At 36.5% G+C, this 25,730-nt stretch overlaps 1 protein-coding gene across 6 annotated transcripts; it reads right to left on the minus strand.

The window, feature by feature from the left end:
• Positions 1 to 324: 324 nt before the first annotated feature.
• On the minus strand, positions 325 to 25,610 carry CCDC66 (coiled-coil domain containing 66). Of its 6 annotated transcripts, none has more exons than XM_069812280.1 (19): positions 25,470 to 25,610; positions 24,093 to 24,157; positions 21,764 to 21,786; positions 20,499 to 20,916; positions 19,508 to 19,643; positions 19,234 to 19,337; positions 18,165 to 18,289; positions 17,199 to 17,363; positions 15,647 to 15,778; positions 12,705 to 12,958; positions 12,245 to 12,329; positions 11,246 to 11,407; positions 9,604 to 9,751; positions 9,016 to 9,138; positions 7,246 to 7,724; positions 5,828 to 5,865; positions 5,268 to 5,551; positions 4,660 to 4,787; positions 325 to 725 (listed from the first exon to the last, which is right to left on the minus strand). In XM_069812280.1, exons 1-19 carry the CDS (start codon positions 25,478 to 25,480, stop codon positions 642 to 644), a joined length of 2,964 nt encoding a protein of 987 aa, XP_069668381.1. In that variant the 5' UTR covers positions 25,481 to 25,610; the 3' UTR covers positions 325 to 641. The 6 variants fall into 6 exon arrangements, with proteins under 6 accessions (XP_069668381.1, XP_069668382.1, XP_069668385.1 ...); XM_069812281.1 differs by having other exon boundaries at positions 21,764 to 21,840; positions 25,470 to 25,605; XM_069812284.1 differs by lacking the exon at positions 17,199 to 17,363.
• Between the last annotated feature and the right edge of the window lie 120 nt (positions 25,611 to 25,730).

Raw genomic sequence — 25,730 nt, forward strand, 5'->3', positions numbered from 1 at the left:
GATTATCCTATCTTTCGAAGACTAAAAGCAAATGAATCTGAAGTAAACATTTAATACTGATCTGTTCAGGACCTTGTTTATAAGAAAACTTCCTTAAACTGAGTTCTACTGCCTTGGGCCCAGCACACTGTACTATTAAGTGGTGCTATCCTGGTTTAATTGAGAGGGGGGGAAAAGTTTATAGCCAGCACTTCTGTGGTATTAGAACCTGGGATTACTTGAGTTAATACGCAGTGTCTAAGCCTAAAAGCTATCTGAATAGTTAAGTACAAGCAGTTTCATATAGTTAAAAATACCAACAAAGTCTACCCAAGCCACTTGGAATACATCTTCATCTTTTTATTTATCAAAATACATACACTGAGTTCTACAAAAAAACCCATGTAACATTTTTATACTGTGTTTTGGTGGTTTGTATTAAATGGACCTACATCTTCAGGTAGCATGAAGACCATTCTAAACAGACACACCATCATTAGTTTAATGTATCTTCAATATAAAAAGCAACATGACCCTGTAATCTGTCAAAAGTTCACATAATTTAAGTCTTCCATTAAAAAGATAGAGATGGTTCATAATTAATTACAGTAGCAAAGTGCTGTGCATTTACATTTTAAGAATTCAGAATGTTCATGTGTACCTCAAAATGGCAAAATAACGTTCTCTTCTTGTGCTATAGTGGGAATCAGAGCAGTCTCCAACTCCTTCTGCTTCTGCAGGAGGCCCTGAAATAAATGGAATATAAATGTCAATGTTCTGTCTTCCTCGTGCAGCCTGAACTAATAAAGTGTCACTGTTTCATATTTTAAAACAATTCACTTGTTAAGGCTCAGTGGTTTTTAAATATATGACTGACTGACTTCTTAAAAAAAAAAGCAGTACAATGTAATACATTCAGTAGAGAGGGAACTCAAGATTTCCTGTTGTCTGTAAAAGACTTGCAGTGTGACTGAAGTGGAAGCCAGTCCACTTTCCAAGGATGACTATGCAGAGGAAAAAGGACTTTTCCATTGTATTAAATTTAACTTGTTCACTCCTCTGTACATTGTCACTACATTTGTAGTATTCTAGCGTATTCTTGTATGAAGCTGAACCCAAAACCTTGATGGGTTAGGCAACATAAATTATACTCTTACGATAAAAGGACAGCATTATCATTTGAACTAGAACAGTGTCAGTCCTTTTAGGATAGGCATATTTACTCTCAAAAGGTAAAAAGCTCCTGCTTTGTTAATGGCTCCTGTAAGTACTAGATAATGGAGAAAGCCTGCGATAAAAAAACAACTCCTGGAAGTGTATTCTTGTCCATGTGATAAGCAATACATGATATAGCTATGTCAAGTACATCCATAAATTTAAAATAAGTCTTTTTACTGTAATTAATAGGCTTGTATATATCAATACATTTGGCCTCTTTGTCTCCATCCGTTTTAGACCTGTCAGAAGTAATTTAGTACTAAGGAGGTATGCTTAAAAAAAAAAAAGGAACCGCTACAATGGTATTTTTCCTCAGAGTTACAAGACCTGTCTCAAAGATAAGGGTTATAGGCTGCTGGCACAGCTCAGTATAGACCTAATGCAAGCCAGCAGGTACTATAACAATTTAGGGCATTCCTGGTGGCATGGAAGGGGAGAGAAGTCCTGCAGAACTGGCTTTGGTTACTTAGCAAAGAAAAGAAGCCTGTTAAGACTTCACTTTGCATCCTTCCAGAAGCAGCAGCTGCCTATTTTCAATCACTTGATGAATTGCTTTCTCACTGATCAACAGTATCTGCTATTTCTATTAATGGGTCATTGGACTTGTTCAGTCCCTTTGTCAGTAATTACTTTTATTAAGTGTTTTTTGCATCTCACTGTGTTACAAAACATGCTAATGCAATAAATTGCCCTAAGCCAACCCAGAGCCAAGGTGAGAAACAAGTAAGTAACACTGAAAACTGGAACAAAGTCATCACATAGTTTGCAAAGGTAATAAAAAGGGCCTAGAGAAAAGTAATGTGAAATATCTACACAGGGACAAGTAGTGAGGTTGGGTTTTTTTTCTTTGCCTGTCCTTGGACAGCCTGCTGGTGGCTGGCAAGATCACTTAGCCATTATAGGCTACAGCATGTTGGCACGTGGTTTTATTGCCTTAGTAAAAGTAAGATGCTCTAGTATGTACTGACTATAGCTGGAGTTTTTATCCTTTTTCTTAAACTTTGGCCCTTCTTTTTCACAAATGCTTAATTCACTTGCTGGATGAATTAACTTGGGCTTATTCCACTGACTCTTGATTTCAGTGAGGAAAACAGATGTCTGTTGATATAGTTCCTATTGCTGCTGTCACCTGAAATATAGGAAGAGACTTGCTGGCATATAACAAATGCAATGACAGAATCACCCTCCCTTTGGCAGCGGAAGGCCCTCATCTGCCCTCTGTTTTCACTGGTGCCTTCCATGGGTCAGCCAGTTCAGCCAGACTGTTACTGAAACAGCCCGATTGTATATCCATCACTCTAGTTGGGTGTGTATTTATTTCAAAGGCTAAAGACTGGTCAAAAATGCCGTGAATTACCCCAGACAAAAGGCAGCTAAAGAATGGCCAAATATGTTGTGAATATATATATTCTAAAACTATCAATCCTATATATATATATATGCATGTATATATAAATTTTAAAAACAAGACTAGATTATCTTCTGAAATAGAAAAGTAAACTCTGCTCTTTGTCTAAATTATATTTCATACAAAATACTTCATTACTCTTCCTTTCTCAGTGAAATAAGTGATGCAAAACAGGTGTCATCTGTAGGAGTATAGAATACTTAGGTATGCAAGATATACCCAAGTTCAACAGTTAATGCCCTAAATGCATTCTGCAGCTAGTAGGATATTTAAAAAAGAAGTTAACTCTCTTCCAGAACCAAGGTTCATAGAAAGACTAACCTTAGCAATAGTTTTTAGCCACTGTTAAGACCTGAATATATACTATCCATCAAAAATGTCCCTAAGCTCCTGTCTCTTAAGTTTGCCAATAGGGGTATTATCACCTTAAACCTCTTTAAATGCTCATGGCTTTTGTTTACCTCAGCAAGCACAAGGATCAAATTATGCTTTGAGGCTGGCTTCACTCTTAACCAAAATACCACTGACAAATGAAGCCTGAATACAAGATACTTAACAGCTGTAGATATTTAACAAAAATATCAATGAGCATTGGGAAAGACCAGATCCAGTAAAACCTATCTGGAAGCCATTAGAAAATGGCAACCTTTTGGTGTTCTTGGGTCACAGCTTTTCTTAGTAACTTGGGGAGAACCATGACCCTTCGTTTGCACAAGGAATTTACCTACTACTGAAGCATGATGTATGCATGGCAGAGCTTCTGTCTTTCTAAAGCCCAGCAGTAATTAATAGCATTAACTACTGGTAGTTTTGTTGTACTTAAGTCTGTCAGATTTTCTTACCTTTATTTTCATAATTTATGAAATTTTTCTACCTTAAGGCAAAGTAAAATAAATAGTGCTGCTAGCAAAAAAGTACTTTTAGTATGGAGCCATTCAAAAACAAGGGAAGATACTAATACATATTTATCTTTAGTGTTCTTCAAGAACAAAATGCAAACCTAAAGGTAAATGTGGGGGTTTTTTTGTCTTGCAGTCCCCTGTCAGGCCATTTAGAAGCATAAAAGGAAACTGTTCATGTGATTGTCCAGACCTGCAGTTTGAATCTGGGCCAAACCTTGTTGCCAACAGGTGGAGTATCCAATTCACTCATGTTTTAATAATAACTAGATGCCTGACTATTTTTCCTGGTATTCTGACTCCAATCAGGAAAATATGTAACTTAGTTACCAGCTATAATCTTTTGTGCTTCGTTAATTTACTACAACGTGGATCCTTAAAGACAGTCTCACCATATTCAAAATCCTTCTGGCAATCCTATACATCTAATCATTACCAGTAACTTACTGCAAATAGAACAATGTATACAAACATACACAGGCTTTTGTCTCAGGAGCTCATGTGTGTGTAGTATTAAACTAAATTTCATTTTACATTCACTAAATCTGGCTGATTGACAAATCCTGATTTTTACATGTTAACGAACAGCTATCTTGGAAGGATTTTTTAAGTGTTCACTCTTCAAATTTGCAAATTACAGTATTTTTTCAGGACTGACACGAGTACCACCCCAGTAACTCTTCTGCACCGACCACACTGCTCTGTCATGCATGACTGGCTTACCCATAAAATGCAGAACTGAAATTTCATTAACAAGGGTTCTAGTGTTTTGTTAAAATACTATTCTTTTCCTCCTTGAAATTGAAACAGTCTTACTATAGGCAACCCTAACTAACAAAACCTGGAGACTAATCAAGCCGCTCCCCTTGGTATCAAGTTTTCTCAGGTACGCCGCTGTTTCATAGCTAATCTTAAGGACTAAGGAGGTCCATAGTCTCTCTCCAAGGACAGCCCAAAGGTGGAAGTAATGCATGAAAAACAAAATTAGTAAGAGGGAACAAAAGTAGAGTACACGGCCCAAAACTTAATCATATATGATAGAAAAATGATTTAAAGACTAACGCTTATAACTATGTAATAATAGTCTGCAATGTTCGTTTTGACTTCAGTGTATATATACACACATACAAGTTTAGCCAGTAACTTTTGGCTTACCTGGCGTAATTCTGACAATCCTTTGAGAATTGCTTGTTGTCTCTCTCTGATTTTAACTACATCAGGATTTAGAAGAGGATCTCTAACATGATCAGAGCTACAAATCTGTCGTGGTGTTTGGTAAGAATCTAAAAGTAAATGTATATCAAATCAGTTAACAATACTCTTTATCAATTTTGCTTTAATTTTGAAGCAGTAGATTTTCACAGCTTGTGAAAATCAGGTTTTGGTTGCTATCAGATTATGTTCACTATTTTAAAGTCAAACAACACTTAAGATTCCTAAACCCAAATCTATATACAAAATGCCAGCGAAGTGCAATCATACTTCATTAAAGGTAAACAGAGAAAAAAGGCAGATAAAAGAATAAGAAATGTTGTTGCCTTTTTTTTTTTATTATTTTTCTGTGGGTTTTTGGGGGTTTGTTGTTTTTTTTTTTATACAGAGTATCATTTGGTTGCATAGGCTTTCTGTACAGTGCTGTGACACACATGGGTTGCTGCAAAATTCAGTAAAAACAAATGCCAAATTGTATAAATTGTAGCACTTTGAACTAAATAACTGTAACATCTCTCCTACATGAATAAATTCACAATACATTTCAGTACCATTAAACTGTCGATACTGTGGGTCATGTGTTGAAGGTCTAGTCACTGGCGCATCTGGATCAAGATAATATACTTCATTTGTTCGAACATACGGAATAAATTGTGAAGAGGGAGGTCTTCCAGCTTCTGTAACAGGAGGAGGTGAGCTCCTCTGCTGTGTACCTGTCCTGGTATTTTTCTCTCTTCTATTGTTGTTATGCACCAGAAGATTAGAAGCATGTATCTGGTTTTGTTGTACTTGGTGTAATCTGTTCTTAACTGCTGGAACAGGTGGTGATTCAGATCTGTATGAAACCATTTCAGTTAAAAAAACTCCATACAGTACTTAAATAATGTGATTAATTTTCTCAAATAGTAGAGACAAAGAATCCTCACAGGACTAGACTTTTGCTCATTTACTCTGCTTTTATACCTGCAGTTTGTCTGGTCTTGTGTATTTTTAATAGTAGACAATTAGATGCATCTAAATTATTTTTTTTAAAAATTAAAAATCAGGAAAGAAAAGCATGTGTATTTCACCATAAATGTATACATTTCATTAATGCAGAATACTGACGTACCTTTCTTCATTCATATGATTCTTATGTAATTGTTCTTCCTAGGAGAAAACCAAGAAAGTCAAAAGTAAAATAAAAAGCTCCATGTTTTTTAGTAAAAAGCTTTCATTTTTCAAGAAAAGTTTGTTCTGAAATTCCAAAAGGACTGATTGACCTGGGTTCAGGAGAAAGGTATTTATCAAAGACTTGCAATAAAGAGACTTGTAGTGTCTACGAACTAAATTAAACAAATTACCAGAGGATTTACTCCAATTTTCCATGTCTTTGGCAGCTATAAGCACTATCGAAATGCTATATATATTTTCCAATGACCTTGGAAAACTGCATTTATAAACCTGAAAAGTTCAGCCCAAGATAATGATTATTAAAGGAAAGGTCATGTTTCTAGATACAGTCAGTAGATGTTTTCTATTTAAATGAAAAATATTAATGTATCCCATACTTCTTATGGTATCAAACAATGCTTACTTATCTTAAAAATCTGCTTAAAATTCATTGCCCCACTTCTCAGGTGCAAAATTCTTGAACATTTACCTTTCAGTAATGTGAGCACAAAACTCATGATTTACCATTAACCTCAAATAAAGCAACCACACTTTAACAAATGAATAAATCTTTAAAGATACCTATGTGAACAGTTATGTATTTTCACATACTTCTTTTTTTAATACCCACAGCTTCTAAAATATGTGTATGTAGCCACAGTAAACAAATGGCTAAACAGAATCGAAGTGGCCACCTTTTCTATGTCAGATTTTTTCTATCGGAAGGTGTGAGAAAGTGAGGTGTTTATGTGTACATATGCAGATACATATATACAGAGAGTGAGCAAGCAAGAGAGAGGGGGGGAGAGAGAGAGAAGGCATGAATATATTTTATAGTATTTTCTTTAAATGAAAATTCTTTTATGTCCCAGCCACAAGCTATACTGATACATGCTTACTGCAAATGGAGAAGAAATTACTCCACTGAGGAGGATGCATTTCTATGACAACTGAGTACATTCTCAGTTATCCATATTCTTTGCAAAAATAAAAATTGTTTTCTTGAACGGGTACTCCTATACCTCAACCATCACCAAAACATAATGACTGGACAAAAAAAGGCAAGTCAATGATGTCCTTCTATCCTGCACAATGCTTCCAATCAAGCTCCCTGTTTACATAATGAATCAATGATAATGAATAAAGAGAATCAACACTTTGGAAGACTGAATAACAGTAAAAGCTAAGTCACAAGATCTGACTATATTCTTCTGATCATGATGAACAAAACAATGTTGTAATACCATTCCTTACACAAAGGATAGTAATAGGAAAATTTTCAGTGCTTGAGTTACATAACTGAATTCCCATCCAGGCAAAACAGTGTGGAACAAGAGTCTTAAAAATACACATCGTTGTTAAAGACCAAATAGTTACCTTTCTGACTCTGTGTCCCTTATTCTTCATATTTATTTCTTCCTGAGGTGAAGGAGACTTGTCTGAATAACCACCCTTTTTTGAGCAGAGATTCCCAGGTGTATTTCTTTCTACCAACTGAAGCAGCTCCATTTGTCGTCTTACTTTGTTTTCTTCCCTTTGTTTTTGTAGCTGTTTCGGGTATCTTTCTGATGCTGGAATGTATCTTTTCCCAGGCTTGTTTATGTTCCAGTCAGGTCTTTTGCTGTATTTTTCTGAAAGTTTAATTTGTCTTTCTTTTCTTGCATATTGTTCATACAGATCGCTGTAAATGCCACCAGTCTCTTTTCCTGAAATTTTATTTTTATCTATATACTGCATTTCCTTCTGGTACTTTTTGCTGTTAGAGGTTTCTCTATATTCTATGGAAATATCAGGCGATACGCAACACACAGTTCTTTCCTCAGCTGACTCAGTGTATTCTGAAGTATTAAAGTAATCTAAAAAAAAAATAAAAAAAATTATATTTTAACTCCAAGTCTAAGATATTCAAATTAATTGTTTGACTTTTGTATGTGTTCAATCTACCATTACTGATTTTATTCAAAAATTGTTTGTTACAGTTTTATAATTTTTTTTTCTTTTTGATGTAGAAGATAGATAGGATCAGTAGAAGCAAAAAAAAGACTGGAGAATGAAATCAAGTCACTGTAAAGCAAAATTTATGTAAAATGGAACATTATTTTAAAATGTGTAATTCTTCTTCTGTCATAGTACCCAAAGCTAAAGAGCAAAACACAGCTTCTGTTTAGTTTTTCAGCATGCTCATGAGTTTGGTCATAGTCACAGTGCTACTGGGAATAACTTACTTTCCTAATCCTTGTCTTCCAATGGAAATACTTTGTTCAATTTTTAAATTACTAACAATTCAGCTTCTTTCTTTACTAAGGGGCATACACAAAACCATTATTTGTTACAAATTTGTAAACTCTCCAAATTCACAGTAAAATTTCTACCAGCACTGTCAAAACCAAAAATATTAATTGTTGCTTAAGCAAACAGAAATAAAATAAAGCTTCCACTTGACAAGTGAAAAAGCTAATAAATTTCTAAATACAAGGCATAAAGTGACTGTAAGTTTCCACTGAATCTGCTCATTCACACCTCATCTACAACTTTAATAAATGCAGACTAAGTTTGAGCTGGGTTTTTTAACGGTGTGATGCAAAAATCAAGATAAAGATTGGAAAGTATTCTGTCTAGATGGGCCTGCAATTCTGTCTGGCTATTTAGCAAGAATTGTAGAAAGCTTTTCTAAACATTTGAATGTAAGCTCTCATTTTCTAGTAAGTCTAGTTTTCTAATTCTGTGATTATTGACAATGCTTCTGCCAATATTTTCAAGGATTCATTCGGAACCCAGCCCTGCTCAATACCAAACCACGTTATGTAAACCTGTGAACATTCACACTGAAGACTACTACAAATATATTTAAATGCCTTAAAAATGGAGTCCTACATGGCTTGTGACCATGACTCTAAGTCAACACTATATTTCAGACTGCATGATTTGAATCTCTAACTGGTAAGTAACAACTATATAGACATACCATTTATTTAGAAGAATATAGTAATGTATTGCAATATACTAACCTGCCTGTGTCTGTCCAAGTATTTTTTTCTAGTTTTATTACACTGTGAATGACAGTGATTTGGCTCAGTTTCACAAATACACTGTTCTACTGTCGTTCTTGAGGTACATCACAGTAATTAAATTTAAAGGGCTGCATACCTGTCTGTACAGCAGTGTCTTTCCGAGGAGAAGTCTGCTCATCAATGTGACTCTTAATGTCATCAGAAAAATTATGACTTTGATGTGAAATGCCAGTATTAGAATTTTCAAATTCTGTATCACCTAAAAAGAAGTAAGTGAAGTTGTTCAACTTAGTAAATGTTCCATTTATTTAAATGTTCCATTTAAACCATGCTATCAAGTTATCAGACTATGGTGGTTTAGAACTCAAAACAAGACTAAGAACTATTGTTCAGATCCTAATACTCTCCCTTTTTCACTGGAAATCTAATCAACAGCACATAGGTCTGAATATTCCCTATGCATTCCTGATAATATCTTTATATTTCTTCCTTTATGTAATATAGTATTTGAAGCTTACTAAAATACAATATTCTCCATATTAGTTAACACCGCTATTTGTTTGACAGGTAAATAAGCCAAAATGAAATTTGGTTCGTGAAGCAAAGGAACAATTTCTGACCCAAAAGCAGACAGGGGAATAAAAACCAAAACAAAACCCACGAACAGGTTGCATGCAAACACCAAAGTAATAGGCAAACTGAGTATGAAAAGACTTGTACTTGCCACCACCAAGATTCTTCTGAAGTTTTGAAATGTCATGTCCCTTCTGAGCCAAGTCTCGAATGCGCTGTTCTTGTTTTAATCTCTGTGCTAATTCCTGAGCTTTCTGCATTGTCTGATAGAGCTCATTTGTTTTAAGAGTCACAAGTTCCTTAAAAAAAAAGTAAATATACGTGATGATTTATTTTGAGAATAAAATTATTAGGATTATTTTATCCCCATCTAATCCTCAGGGTTTACAGATATTCTTATTTTGGGTAAAGCTTTTTTTTTAAAAAAACAAAACCAAAACTAGTTGAGTAAAAAATTATATGTTACATATTGCATCATGATTTTAAAGATAAATTCAGAACCTCTGCTGTGCTAATGAAAGATGTTCAATCCTAGCATTAAAAAGCAAGCATCTAGATCCTCAAAGTTATTTGGATATTTATCTCCTTTCTAATAAATTCATATGTTGCTAAATGCCATCTGATTTCAGCCATCTATGAATTCCTACATCATGTGGTTTAATGAAATAAAAGAAGCCTAAATAAAAGTAATTAAAAAACCCCACCTTCCTCCTACCTCTACAGAAAGGAGACAGTAGAAGCCTCCCTAACAAAGGCAGAGCATCCCTAAAAATGAGGGTTACAGTTTCCAGACTCAGCAGGTTCAAGGCACAGGAAGAGACTGGGCCAAGGAAAACCTCCTTCCCAAACTGCTATTACCATCTCATCCCCACTTCCTATGGCATTTGCAGGTGGAAAGAACAACTGATAGCATAACATGTTTTGAAGGAGCTGAGCAATCACAAAGATGACTTGCCCAATTTTTTACCAGTTTGTTCTAGCATCTACAGGCAGATGCTATACATTTCCATCCAGAAAACGCAGAGAAATCAGGGATCCATATTTCTGCAGGTTTTAGAGAAGGGTGTGTTTTTGGAATCACTTTATCTTATGACATCATGAAATTCTGCTACTGTTCCAAATATGAAGCAAACAGTAATAGCTGCTACTGTGCCAAAAGGAAGAATAAAACATCAGACAAGGCTTTCAACCTTCTACAGAGGTAAGAATGTATACAAATGCAAAATTTGTCTTACCAAAGGTCAAAATGTACTTTTGCTTTAACTTTTATAAGAAAGGAGTATGTAAAGCTCAGCAATAGTTACAGAGGAAAAGCTCTAGAACATGAATGACTTTTAAAATGCTTTTTCTAGACTATATTCTGAAAAGTCTTTAATCCAGAGTGAAAGCACATCCAGTCAGATAAACTTCATAGTACTGAAGCACCTTAAAAGCATCAAGTTACAACAATAACTGGATCACAGACTTTGAGGTGTTTTTTTAATTTAAAATTTGCATCTAAAAATGCATGTTTCTGCATTACTTATAACTACAATTCAGTTTTTGCCAGTTCTTATCATTTCTCTTCCTGAAAAGGCCTTTATCCAAAAAAAGAAACCTGCCTTAAACTTGTATGGTGTTGTAAGTTTATTAATTGAAGAAACAGATTTTGGTTTCAAATGTCTAAATTTCAGATAGTGTTCATTTTCAAAATGATGAGGTAACACAATTTTGAAAGTGAAGAACAAGAACCATCTTCCTCAAAACCCACTATTATTACAACTATCTGTACTAAAGAAAATGTAAAACCCCACCTCCTTTTGTTTTTGTTTCAGCATGTCTTCTTCAAACTGTTTCTGCATTTGTTCTTTTTCTCGTGCTAGGCGCTGTTCTTCCTCTTGTTCTTCCCATTTTCTCTGCTCTTCCTCCAGTTGTTTCTTCTTCCGTTTTTCTTCTACCTGAGCCATTATTGCTTTCTAGTAGTATCAGAAAAAAAGGAAAATTGAAAGATAAAACATTAAGGTATTGCAAGCTATTTATGCATGTATTTCCATATACATGTAGAATAATAATATTTGGATGAATAAAAAAAAAAATCAAGACAATTTATTTCAAACACTTCTGTTTCTTTTAATTTCTCACAAGAGAGGTAGCTGCCTTCCTTTTTTTGGGGGGGTGGGCAGAACCACCAGCCCAATAAAGCTGTCTGAAATACTTAGAGACAAACAGAAGTAGCTTTTTATGTTTTCAGAAATGCTTCTATTTTTCTTGTAAAGAAATGGTGGTCTGATTTTTACCTTATGTATTCTAAGCTAGTATTTTGATCTAGCAGAGTTTGACCAGAACAGGCTCATTACATTTATACTAAGACTTCTTTACACTGTGCTAGAGACATCATCATGCAGATATGTATTCAGTTAAGAGTGCGACGGAAGTTATGCAAATGGCAATAAAGTGAATAAAAATTTAAAGATTCATGGCGGGTTATCTGTAAATATCAGTCCTCCTGATGACAGGGGAGACTGAAGAAAAACGCACACAAACCTACAAGAGCTCTAAAGACTGTACTGTATGTTTTTTGAGGCAAGAATTCAGTTACAGAAATGCATCTCTCTACAAATATTAAAAGAAAACTGTAGAGTCTAGCTGAATGAAATACCGTTAAACAACTGTAAACATCTAATCTGAAGCATAGGAGTCAAGTGCCTCAATGGATTCTGATATTAAATCTCATGCTTTATTCATGAGAGAACACGACCTTTCATCCTTTCTTCTCATTAAAATAGCATTAAGGCTTTAAAACAAAAGTCTACCTGATGTTCTAACTGTTTCTGCCGCCGCCTGTCTCTCTCTTCAATCTGTGCAGGGTCCAGGAGAGCTGTCATTGAACGGAGGAAACTATGAACAAAGAAACATGTAAATGTTTTTAATCATTAAAAAATAATCTTAAATCCCTTCTTAATTAGGATCAGTTAGATTTCAAGTAATATTTTCATATTGAGGTTATCCCATTGAATTAATTTACAATTATGAAATTCATTTTATTAAGGAACAAAGTAAGGTTATTTGCAGTAAATTTTATTAATGAACAATGGAAGCACTTGTGTCCTTCAAAGTGAAACAACAGGTATTTCTGAAAAAAGCAAAAGCCAAATAAATAAGATCCAAAAATCAGATTTAAAGAATCTTATTCAAATTTATTTTTTTAATTTTTGAGGTGGTATCAGAAATATACTGGCTGGGAAGATGATTACCCTTACAAAGTCCACTCACCTGACTTTCTGACTCTGTTCTGAAGCACTGTTTTTAGCAGCTTTTTCTGCATTTCCCACCTTTAAGGGCATGAGGTTGCCTAAAGCTGCAGGTGAAAAAGGGTGAATAAAAGCAGTCAGCTCCTTAGGGTCAGGTGACAGGCAAAGACTTTCAGGCTGCTTTTTGTACATTCCATTTAAGGGGTGTTGTGCATTAGCGTTAAGGTGGTTCTTTAAAGAATCAAAATGCATTGCCCATCTGTCATGCTCTTCAGCCTAAATAAATGTGAAGCAACCAAAAAAAAAAACGGAAACGCGCTTAATTACGCTGTTCTATAAAGTACAGTTAACAAAACAGACAATACACATTTTGTACAACAGTAACATCTGAAAAGCTCTGTTATGGAGCTACAATACAGACAGTAGTTAATTCCCTAAACAGGAAAACAGAAGTGTTTCTTTTGCTTAAAATGTAGTTAATTCCCTAAATAGGAAAACAGAAGTGTTTCTTTTGCTTAAAAAGCAAGTCAGATCAGAAATTATCCTGCTGATCCATATACTTGGTCAGCAAAAACATATTGCTACTATGTTTTCAGAAAAAAAACCCCAAAATTAGAAAGTGAAAAAAACCTTTGAATAATAAAAGACTAAGTTAACATGGAATCAGGCTTTTTGGTACTGGTTTTTCAACTTAAATTATTATTCCATTCTATAATTTTTCTAAGAGTACTGGGAACTGCTTGATGGAGAGGTCAGTACCACGTCCACTCTGCCATGCTCTCCTCCCATCATGTACATATTCCCTCTAGTAACATGAACAAGTGGTACCTTCTACAGTGTCCTACATTTACCCCCTCCATTTTAAGTCTGTACAGTAGCAGAATTAATGTGCTTTGGGCAGAGATATTAAACTCTAACTTTCTATTTTCAGCTAGACAGGTCTATTATAAGCCTTCTTTCAAAATCTCTTCCACCTACAGCAGCCACCACTGCTATCCTAGCAAAGTACCTAGCACTTTTGTTGAGGTGACATACTGGGTTTAAGTCTGTCTTCTGTACCACCCAGGCCTATCTTTTTGGCTCAGTGTTGGCAACTGGGACATTCCAATATATCACTAATAAAAGATTTTTACCTAAGGGCCCTTTGTTTTTGCTATAGGTACTGAGAAGGTTTTCTCTTCTGACTAAAAGAACCGTTTCCCTGGAGGGACTGAAGAATGGCTGCCTCAAAACTTGCATTATGCAGGAAAAAAATTAACATAATCTGATCCAATAAACTTCCCAGGAGTACTTTCCTTAAACAACAATTCCCTTGTGTCAGAAAAGTTTCACACCTATTTTAAAAGAAGCAAGAAAATCATAGTCCAAATAATAAGAATCCAAATTATTCTTCCTCCTGTTCCCTGAGTTTTGTTCCCTTTGAACACTGTGATGTAGAAGCAGATCAGAGTAGTTGGAAAATCTACTTTACTCTTATGCAAGTCTGTGGTGCAATATGCAGAAGGGTTGAGAGTATAACACAAGACCTGAAAAAAAACATGTTGAAGAAAATGAGATTAAGTGCACGTTAATTTCCTTTCAAAAAGAGGCTGGAAGTGAGATTATTGTTAGGTTACTCACTGGTGACTGCAACCATCTTCCCACACCACACCTATCAAATTAAAAAACAAGGCAGCTAATGAAGAAACCTTTCACAGCTGTGTTCCCTTCACAGTTACAAAGGTCAATTTATAAAGGAAATTTGATCACTTCAACAACTTAGGAAATGAAGACTTGTGTTGTGTGTAGGTATGTAACTAACCTTGGTAACAAGGGGGTTTTTTTGGAGGGTGGGTAGGAAGGCTCTCTTTTAGTATTATGAACTGTGGAATTAAAATGAAGAATTTGTGTCTAGGAATTGTGTAATTGCTGTAAATGCTTCAGCTGAGAGTAAAAACTGTAGCCTTTTAATCCAGAAGGCCACAGGCTATGAATACTCATATTAATCAAGTTTTGGTAACTGAGATTCTTGTTCACTAGTAATACAGAACATCTCATGATGTGAATACATCTCATGCATGGTGAAAGATATAATCCCAAGGTTAAAGCTGTGTACAGTAATTTGGAAATTATGATCCTAGCAATAGCACAATCTCGCTTCAAAAGACAAAGAGTCTTTGGAAGAGCGTATCAGTATTGGGCTGTATAAGAATGCAGAGTATTTCACTGACCTTAAAACTACTACTAGTAGAAATAGTAACATGTAAAGGAAAGAAGTCAGCTTCTGTATGAAGAAGACATATTGACCAAATTGGCCAACAGTGACAGTATTAAAAGCCTCTTCAGGTATTCCACCTGCAAAGCAACTATACTGGCCACAGTTTCCTTCTAGATCCAGCGTAAGAGACCTACATTCAACAGCCTAGAAAAACCAAAGGGTAAAAAAGGTAAGGCTATTTTCTTCAGTACTTTTTGGGTAAATGTTTAAAGAAGTTTCATACGTGTGTACACATATTAAAATAGTATTTCTAGAAGCAGGATTTGAACGCCACTGTGACACACTGTAGCTGTCCATAACTTTCCTTGTCTTTTCTCCCTCCTTCTGTAGTCTACAGAAAATTTCTTTTTACAAAGTTTCTAGCCAGTGTCTCTACACCACCTTCCAAACCCTAGTGCTTTTGCACAATGGTGGGAAAGAAAAAAAAAAATAGTAATATCACTGTCTTCATCTCTGCAGCAAGCACTCTAACAAATCACACCAGACACACAGTAGTTGTTCTCTGCCACCACAATACTGGAACAGCTACTGGCTGAATGTTCAATTAGACTGTCCTGTGGACATATGGTGAAAACCTGGACATGCTGCAGGCAATTACATCTTTGTCACTACTTCATTAAGCCTACGATTTCATCTTTTATTTCTCAGAACAAAAACATAGAGGAAAACTTCTCTCATTCCAAAAAGTCTCTCTAAACCACAGATACCTTTGATAAATTAAGTTTTTCTTCTATTTTTCGTAGCTTAGCTTCTTCCTTCTGTTTGTCCAACTCTTCAAGCCACTTCTTCTGTTGCTCATGCTTCAAAGCACTAAAAGGTCGTTCCTGTGGCACAGCTTCCTGAAATAAGATACGTGCTAGTCTCTTCCTTGTACAAAAAATTCAGTACCTTGTCTAGCCACATAATACAGACTTGGCAGAAAACTTTGTCTTCAGTTGATAGACATAACTCGGCTGTTCTCTTGCACAAAAAAATGAATGTTAAGTTTGTAACTGCAGCAAGTGTCTGACTACTCCATAAAAGTGCTTCAGTTGGAAAGATGCTAAATAAGCCAGTCTTTGAATATTTTTCTAACTGGAACTATCAGCCTCTCACTCCAAAGAACCTTACTTATATGTATCATGAATAAAAATCCCTTCCTTCTTCCTATGGTTCACTGCTCAGTCTGTGTTCCAGGTAGATTCAGCACCATGATCTAATAGTAGTGATCTATCTCAAGTAAATTCTAGATACCATCTTTATTCTTCTGTTTCTGCTTCTTAATGGGTATCTGTATTATTTAAAGAACTCCAGTGGCACTGGGAACTTTCAATGCTGACAAGTGCCACACTTCAATCAGTACCTACTAGCAATAGCTCAAAAACTACTCCTTCAATCTTTTACTGTTAATGTATTTTTTTTAAAGTCTTACACTTCTGATAGGTTCCCACTTCTCTATTTCTTTAACACTGTCCTGGTTTCATCTGGGATAGTTAATTTTTTTTTCTAGTAGCTGGTATAGTGTTATGTTTTGGATTTAGGATGAGAATAATGTTGATAAACGCTGATGTTTTCAGTTGTTGCTCAGTAGTGTATATACTATGTCAAAGATTTTTCAGCTTCTCATGCCCAGTCAGCAAGAAGGCTGGAGGGGCACAAGAAATTGGGAGGGGACACAACCAGGACAGCTGACCCAAAGTGGCCAGAGGGGTATTCCATACCATGTGATGTCATGCCCAGTATATAAACTAGGGGCAGCTGGCCTGGGGGGTGGATAATTGCTCAGGAACTAACTGGTCATCAGTGAGTGGTGAGCAATTGCATTGTGCATAACTTGTTTTGTATATTCCAATTCTTTTATTATTGTAATTTTATTATTGTTGTTATTATAATTATTATTTTCTTCCTTTCTGTCTACTAAACTGTTCTTATCTCAATCTATGAGTTTTACTTTTTTTCCCTGATTCCCCACTGAGGGGAGGGGAAGTGAGTGAGCAGCTGTGTGGTGCTTAGTTGCTGGCTGGGGTTAAACCATGACAAACGTATACTTAAAAAGCTAATTAACACTTCATCTCACACTTCTAGTGCTGTTCTTCATATCAGCCTTGAAAATGCTCAGTCTTCAAACCATCAATATTCTGATAAACATTCATTCAGACACAATTCTTTAGATAGAGGAAAAAGGTCTACTGAATTCTTCTGGTTTAAAAGAACTACTGAAGATATACATCTGTTGTCAATAAATAAGTAAAAAAACCTGCATGCATTTCAAAATCTTACCCCCAAAACAATTGCTGAGCAACTAACAGCTGAACCAAAATCAGAAGACTGCCTAGCTGGAGCACTTGAAACATTCAGTGGAACTTTATTAGCCTCTGTGGTTAAAGCAGTTGTACAGACAGAGTTTTCCTCAGTGGTAATAATTGAGTCAGTTGGAAACATTGGCTGCAAATAAAGTGACCACTTTAAGACTTGATTTATTTAGCTCACCTGTTTTGTTTGTATTAAATAGCCTTTAACATATAATAAACAAGTAAATTATACTTCTAGAAGCTGCTATTCATTAAAACTTCAGCCAAAACTTGTACCTAAGCATCTCATACCCAGTATTTCTTAATTATGTAGATTGAAATAAATTCTTACAGGGCAGAGTAGTAACTTTTCTAGGAATGCTGAATAAGCCACCAAAAAAGCAATTTGCTTTTGCTGTAATAACTGATAGCAAGTACAACCCTACCTTCTGTTTAACAGAAATCAATTTCCCTGGAGAAGTCTCATCTGAGTATAACGTATTTCTGACACAGCATTTTCAGAGTGACACCTGACTTTTTAAAAAGGCAGGTTAAAGTCAACTTGCTATGCTCATTTTTATGTAAGCAATCAAATATATGTCAGAGCTCAAGAACAATGTAAATAATTATATAACCAGGAATTACGTTTGAGACTATTTCTCAAAACAGATAGAAAAGATTTATACCTTTTAGGTAGGAATCAACATCCAAGGACAAGAATGGGTTGTTCATGCTACAAGGATCTTAATTTGTGAAGCTACAAATTGGAGCAATAGGTAAGTGTGAAACAGGGAGTTGCAGCAATTCATGCCATGAACAAGCTTAAAGTGACCACTGAGATTGGATTCTCCTGGATTTGTACAGAAAAGAACATCCTGTATGAATTAAAAGTTGAACTGTTCTGGAACTGTGCTGTTGAAACTGTGTGCTCTTCTGTGTTTATTGATAGCCTTACCTTATCTGGGTCAGCTGTTTCCACTTTCTCTTTATGGGTTTTATTATTTCCTGTTTTTTCCCAGAAATAACCCACCTCTCCCTCCAAAGTTTCTTTCAGTTTCTTCTTCAGTGCTATCTGTTCATCTTCAAAAAAACAAACTCTAGTAAGAGTTCCTAATACAGACATGTAGCAGTTTAACAACAACAAAAAAAAGGCAGCAATGTATGTCTACTCTGTAATTTTGATTGTAAAATGGATTACAAGAGTAAGTCACCATTGTCTGACCAATCAGTCTAAACGTGACTTTGCTCTTAAGAGGACAGTGGCTGAGTCTCTGCCCGGAGATGTACAGGTAATTGGGGAATCTTTCTGAGAAGTCTACAAAACACTGAAAGCTTAACAATGTCCCAGGGAAAGAGCGAAAACTAACAAATAACCAAGTATATAAATTCTCTCCATTTTGTTATACCAGTCTTGGACTGCTGTGATATTATTAAAACCAAGGGAGCTATACATGGAAGCTACTGACAATGCAGAATCAAACCCTGAACTAGATGGTCTACACCCAAGTTGAAAACAAAACACAACACTCCTGCATGTGAATCATAAAAAGCATCTGTCAGAGAGATTTTACTACTGTGTTAAACATTTTTATTTTGTGACAGAGATTCCCATTGGTGATGTGGCAGGACTGCAAACCGTTTCTCAAGTTCAAATTGCAACTGGATACATTCAGTCATGCTTGTAGATCAGGGTGACACTTTTCCCATTAAAAAACAAATTAATTTGTTAATGATAATGGCTATCAACTACTGGTAAAATGTGACAAAACTGGTGGCAAGTACCTCCTAAAATATGAAACATAACTGAATATATTTGTGATAATATTTATTTGGTTAAGAAGCATTTTTGCAAGAATTTATAGATCATCTTTGCGTAAAATTTTGAAATTTAACTAATAAAACTGTACTTTCCAATTTGTAGCAACTGCACTAAGTAAATTTAAAAGAGCATAAGGAACACAAAGTTTCTTTGCATCCTGAGTGTAATAAATTGATCAAAAATATATTCTGCATATGATAAGTACCTAATTCCTTCTTCCATTGGGTCTTTCTAAATTCTAATAAGGCTTTCTCCCCTTCTCTTTCACCCAAGGTACTAAACATGTCAGCAGGTTTCCATGAATCCTTTCTAGAGAAAAGGAGGGGAAAAAAAAATAGTTTTACCTAAAAAGCTTATCTGTTAATTTTGAAGGTAACTTTTCAATTAGTATTTATAAAGACTCTTACTGTGATTAAGAACTACAGTACGAATCTTACTGGAAATACAATTTTTGTAGACAACAACACAGATCTACGTACATAACTTTCTGTCCTGGCTGCGGATATGCTTCTTGTTTCTGGCTTGAATCAGAGTTAGCTTCATCTGGAATGGATGAAACTTCACAAGCTTTTTGGAGCAATGCTACAATGTTTTCCTCTGATGCCTCATTAGTAGCTGTGGTAAAGCATAAATATATATATATAAAAAATAAATATACATATGATCACTAAAATTTATTCAGAGTAAATACTTTGAGAAAAGCAGAAACTTGCAAATTCCCCACTATTTAACAAAACTGTTTTCAGCCCTGCTTGTATAGTTAAGACACGTAAGTTACAACTTCACAGGGCTAAGAGCTCAGACTTTGGGACTCTACTTAATTGCAGTGTGTCTTATTCTTGGTGGCAGAGCTGACCACCTCCACAGGTCCACAAACAGGAATAAGGATGTAATACAGGAAGATACACAATAGTTCTTACACTTCTCAGTAGAATAATTGGAGAAGAAAAAAACCAACCAAGAAACTATTCAACAGTAATATTACAGTTAGGCAAAAAGATACATGTACATCTTTGGGTCAGAGGAAAATGCAGTAGTGCTCGAGACACATAGAAAGACCTCATCTCTTCACAAAACCAGAAGGGCCTAGCTGAGGTTTGGGTTGTTTGTTTTTTTTCCAAACTCCTAATAGTAATGGTACAGTGCAGTTCAATGTTTTTTTTTCCCCAGTGTAAAATGGTTCCTTTTTGCATGAAATATTGATAGAACTGCTGCTGTTTTGCTCTTCAAAGTACTGGAAGACTATCAAGCAATCCTTAGTTTTTACTGTTAAAATTATCAAATGCTTGGTTCCTAACAGCAACAGGCAATTTTACATACACAATAACAAACAGTATTTCATCTGAGACCATTAAACATAAGAGTAACATCTCTGCAGCCTGCAAATAAACTTAAATTACGAACTCAACGTTAAGTTTTCACATTTTGCTGTTTCCATGAAACTAACTCATTCAACTGTCGGCATCTTACCCGTTTCCTCTTGCTTTTCTTTTTGAGTCTCAGAGATACTTCTAGTTCCTTCTTTTACAGTCATCAAAATCTTTTGAAGCTGTTCTTGTGTTAAACACACCAAACTTAAGTCTTCAGCTGATACAGATGGGTTTTGAGGTTTCTGTTTACTTTTTTTAACAACATTAGGATTCTCTGAATCAGGGTATCTGTCTGTGCTATCTCTTTGGAAAATCAAAGAGTGATCTTTAGTTGTGGCTTCATGTGAGGAGTATTTAGTAACTTGCAGTTTTTCACCTTTTGTCATTGACAAGCTTGATTCACTCCTTGGTTTTGTTAAGTTTTCCTGCTTGATACAAGCATTTTGTGTTGACCTTGGAACATGCCCAGTATGCTTTATTCTCAATGCCTGTTTAGGTGCTCTGGCTTTATTACCCATCTGTTAAAGCAATAAGATTTCACCATGTATTAAATAAGGGAATAAAACTGCATGGGTAACAAATGAAAACAAGATTGAAGCAACAAGCAAACTAAGCATCATTTTTCTTCTCTGTTACATCAATAGAAACTAACTCAGAGTACTACGAATACCCTGGAAGAGAATAGAGCACCTAAATTTGAGTATTTAAAAATGACGGTCTGAAAAATAACTTTATGTAGCATAACATTTAGAAGAATTAATAAACATTAATTCTGCTTTTCTTTGGTGTTTCTGAAGCCCAGCTTCAAACAGGTATGTTTTCACCATACAGCCAATATTATTTCAATCTTGATTTTTCCATTCTGTACTGAAGTTTTATCCTTTTCAATGTCCTTGATTATCTCCTACGTACTGAGATCTTTCTCTGCCTTTTTTCCTTCCTCAACCCACTGCATTCCAGTTTACTTAGACAGACACAACCTATACGACTGAATTGGAACGTAAAACACACTTCACATCCCTATTTTACCAGCATCGCTTTAAGGTCTCTGAAAGTTCTGATTTAGATGATTCCCTGTGCTGCTGTAACTTCTTGGCAAAGTAAACTAAAGCGTTTTGCAAAGGTAGAAGTAGTTATAGAACTTTTAATTCATCCTTTTTAACAGCTATTATGAACCTGAGAAATCATAGAATCACAGAATATCTCAAGTTGGAAGGGACCCATAAGTACATATTTATTTTTCACAAATATAATTGATTACAAGTATTTAGACAGTTCAAATGTGTTCTCAAACTTCTGTGTTAACAAACTGACTAGTTAATTTGTGTGGTCTGGTCTAACCAAAAAAGTCATTTTTGCACTTACCTTCATTGCAGGCTTTGATTTATCTTTTGGGAAACAAACACAAACATATGAAAGAAGTATTTAATAACAACTTCCTCCTGAAAAACAATCTTGAGAAATTAGTAAACTGTTATATTCATCTGATTTTTGTAAGGCAGGGGGAAAGTACTTTCCCCACAACATCTGCCCCAATTATATACATATTTTTTTAATTTCAGTACACACTTCAAGAGTATATCGGAAAAAAGATCAGATATATTCAGTAACTATTTCCAGTTTTATATAGATCTATTAAAATTATTGTGCCAGTCTGATCCTCCCCTGCTATTCATTCTGCTTCTCAGAGAGCCCTGTGGTAATGGCTTATTTTAAATTGTCTGTTTACTGTGACTTTTCAGTTTGCTTTCTGTGTCACATCCTTCCAAGACAGTCCCTGCATCCAACCCCATCTTACTACATGATGTTATCTGTCTCCATTGCTGATAGCCTAAAGAAACAATACTTGCATAATCACGCCATCCATTATTGTTCCCCTTACCTATGCCCTGACATACTCTTCAGTGTTTTAACCTAAATCCTACAGGATGCAAAGAGGTGTAGTGGTCTCAAAAATAATATTAAGTACTATGTTTAATATAATACTTTATTAATAAAGAATATTATAATATAGATTAATAGAGGGAATGTGGTACTCAACACAAGATGGCCAATGGAAAATAGCACATATGGCTAGTGGAAAAGGGAGAGAAAACAGTAGGATGATATTTTAGTGGAACACATCTGTTGGAAACAAGGCTTCTTCAGCTGCACTATGCAATTATTGCTCTGGCAGTGGTTGTTGCACATTTTGCACTAGTACCGACTATACCTTTTTTTTGCGTTACCAATTAAAGATATTGGAGAACACTGACTGTTCTTAAAGCCTGCAAAACCACACTAATAATAGTTTCCAGCCTAGATGAACATTTTAAAATTTAGGAGCATGCTGAATTGTTGTCCTGCAGAGACAGGCATTAAATCCGGAAACATCTTGATAATGGTTCAGTACTAAAGGTGTTCTGCAGCCGTGTTTATCACTGGGTTCTCAAGCATTCGACCCTCACCTGAGTAGGTAAAAGTCACTTTTTCACTTCCGGCAATTCACAAACTAAATAAAGTGGGATTCTACATGCTATGCAAACACCATCTCTCTGTGCAAAGGATAAAGAAACATAAATAGGGTCTTTGCCATCACAGTGGGGAGACATAATGTGGCATGCCAAAGTGCTGTTTATGGGTTACTTTGGGCTTTTTCTGTGTAAGAGAGAAACAACTATCTCGAGTAGCAGCTTAAGCTACTACACAATCCTACTTCAGCCCCTGTGAGCAGTATTTGACAGTGCAGAAAACTGAAATTCAGAAGTAATACAATTTGATGCATTTTTTGACACAATTCAATTCAAGGAAGTGCTGTTTATATCAGTTGTATAAACATGTTAATTCTTGGAGAAGACTGCTTGTTCAAAGCTAGTTCAAAGTCAAAGGTAGTGCTTTATCTTGGAGCACTCTGGAATGTACACTGGCCCTATCCAGGCAATGATGCTTACTATGGTTGTAAAAAGTTAAAGCTGTAGCATTGCTATTTCAGAGGTGTTGCAAGGTATTCCTTACTGACTCAATATACCCCATAACACCTCATCACACGGTTGTCTAGTAAATGCAGAAAATGAAATATAATTTAGAGGGCATTAAACAGAGAATTTCTGTATCCTGACTGCTATGTGGAAGTTAGGAAAAGTGGACTTGTGCTTGTATAGAAACATTATGTCTGGCAAATCACAAAAATATAATTTATTAATGCTTAATTATGAACATATACTGAAAAAGTCTATTTCAGATGGTAGTAATGAGATCTGGCCTAAATAAACTGCTCATTGAAAATTATAAACATCAACTGCCAAATACTAAAGCTGCTTTAAAGTCAGACGTGTGACTGTAATGATGGAATTCTGTGTAAATTAAGCAGGCCTCTTTTTCCTTGGTAAGTAAGGTGCTATAAATTTACAGAAATTATCAAGTAATTCCAGTCAATATATAATAGTACTTTTTGTTAGGAATGGAGAAACAAGCTGTAAAGAGTCAAGACTATTTGCCAGCTGTTCACCAGTGGGCAGACTATTCAGAAGTTCATTATCAACCTACTGTTCAGTATCAAGCTTGTAACTAAGAGGAGTTCTAAATAACAATGCGTAACTATTCTTCCTAATCTGAAGAATATTTCAATAAAGCTGTGTTTCACGTTGCTTGGATCTTAAGTTTAACTTCAAGAAGCTTTAAAGATTACTTGAGATAAATTATTAAAAAAAAATACCAGTAGCAGCCAAAATTAGCCTAGGCTTTCCACCCAGCACTTCAGTTTCAAGCTTCAGTCCATCGCTGCAAAATAAGAGAGAGAGAGGGAGGGAGGTGAAATCTGAAATATTAAGTAATCTGATGATGGTAAGGTTTTTACATTAGTAACAAGGACAACTGTAGTTAATTACAACACTGTAGTTACTGTTGGTCCAGACGGTCTTTCATAGCCCAAGCTTTCTACATTTGTGAGAAGTTACTTAATATGAAGAAATCAACAGGTCTTGAAGAGGGTGTACTTTTATTATTGATAATGGAAAATTTGAATTTGCATGTTACAAAGTAAATCTTCACGCTGAAGGTGCCGCTCTGTATTGTTATATACAGCAATACGCTCGCCTCAAGAATTTAATGATCTAACAATATAAACTGTGCGCTACAAAAAAATGCTAAACAAGTCTCCCTGAATGCCAGAGCTGATCACAAAGACAGGCTGTATTCTCAAAACAGTCTTTTAATTGTGCTTCCATGCAAAATAGTCCACATTTTAAAACAGAACAAACGTTGTTACAAGGGTTTTAAAAAAAAAAAGTTGGTAGTGTTTAGGTATACGGGTGTAAAGTACTCAAACGCTTTTCCTTCTTCCATGTGTTAATTTAAGAAAATGTAATATGAAGATTAATGTTCAAAATAACGCTTATCTTCAAGCTGTCTTTCATTAAAAAAAAAAACATTTTTAGAAATCTAACACATCTAAAGCTCGCAAGCAACTTTCTAATCAAGGCGGCAGCAGAGAGGTGCCTGAAGCTGTAACTCTAGACGTTCAAATAGCAAACGGCAGCAAAGCCGAGCCCAGCACCTATTCTTCTCCGCAGAGGCTTTGTGTCAGCAGGAGGCGGCGGGGCAGGACGCGATGAACGGCGGGGCCGCGGGAGGGGTTCGGGTCCTGGCGCCCTCCGCCCCCCCCCCGCTCCTCCTGCTGGCGCGCTGGGGGGGCTGCCCTGACCTGAGGGAACGCGACCGGCCGGGTCCGAAAGCGGTCCTCGCACCGCCGAAACGCGGTGTTCCCAGAATCTCCTCCGCCTAAAACCATTTCCAGACCCCTCCCCGAGGCCCTCCCAAGAGAAGGGTCTCCTAGGCTCTCGGCTTTGTCACGCAGATCGCTCCCGTTGCCGCGGCAGCGAGGCACTAAGCGCCTTAACGCTGGCGGGCCACGGATTCCCCTCAGAGCAGCAGCACCGGCCCGCTGCGCAGGGAAAGGCCGGGCAGGTTCCCGGGCCGTGAGGGGCCGGGGCCGGGGCCGTCCCTGTCCCTCCCCGGTCAGGGCCGCGTCCCAGCCGGCGGGAGTGGCTCTCGCCGCCAGCCCAGCGAGTCCCTTCCTCCGCTCCCTCCTTACCCCAGATTCATGGCTCTGCGCGGCTGCCAGCGGGGCGGCGGAGGCTGAGGAGACGCACGGCAGCAGCACGCATCCCCCGCCTCTCCCGCTGTGTACAGCGGTTGCCGGCCCCGTACAAGGAGCCGGGAGGCGATAGGCTTCCCGCGGAGCGCGGCTTTGCCAATGGACTCCTCGCACACTGCGGGGTCTGCCGCAGCGAGGCGTTGTGGGGGATGGAGTCCCACGCCCGGGAGATTTCGCACAAGTCCCGCCGCTGCTGCC

Source organism: Haliaeetus albicilla, chromosome 24, assembly GCF_947461875.1.
Source record: "Haliaeetus albicilla chromosome 24, bHalAlb1.1, whole genome shotgun sequence".
Taxonomy (NCBI): domain Eukaryota; kingdom Metazoa; phylum Chordata; class Aves; order Accipitriformes; family Accipitridae; genus Haliaeetus; species Haliaeetus albicilla.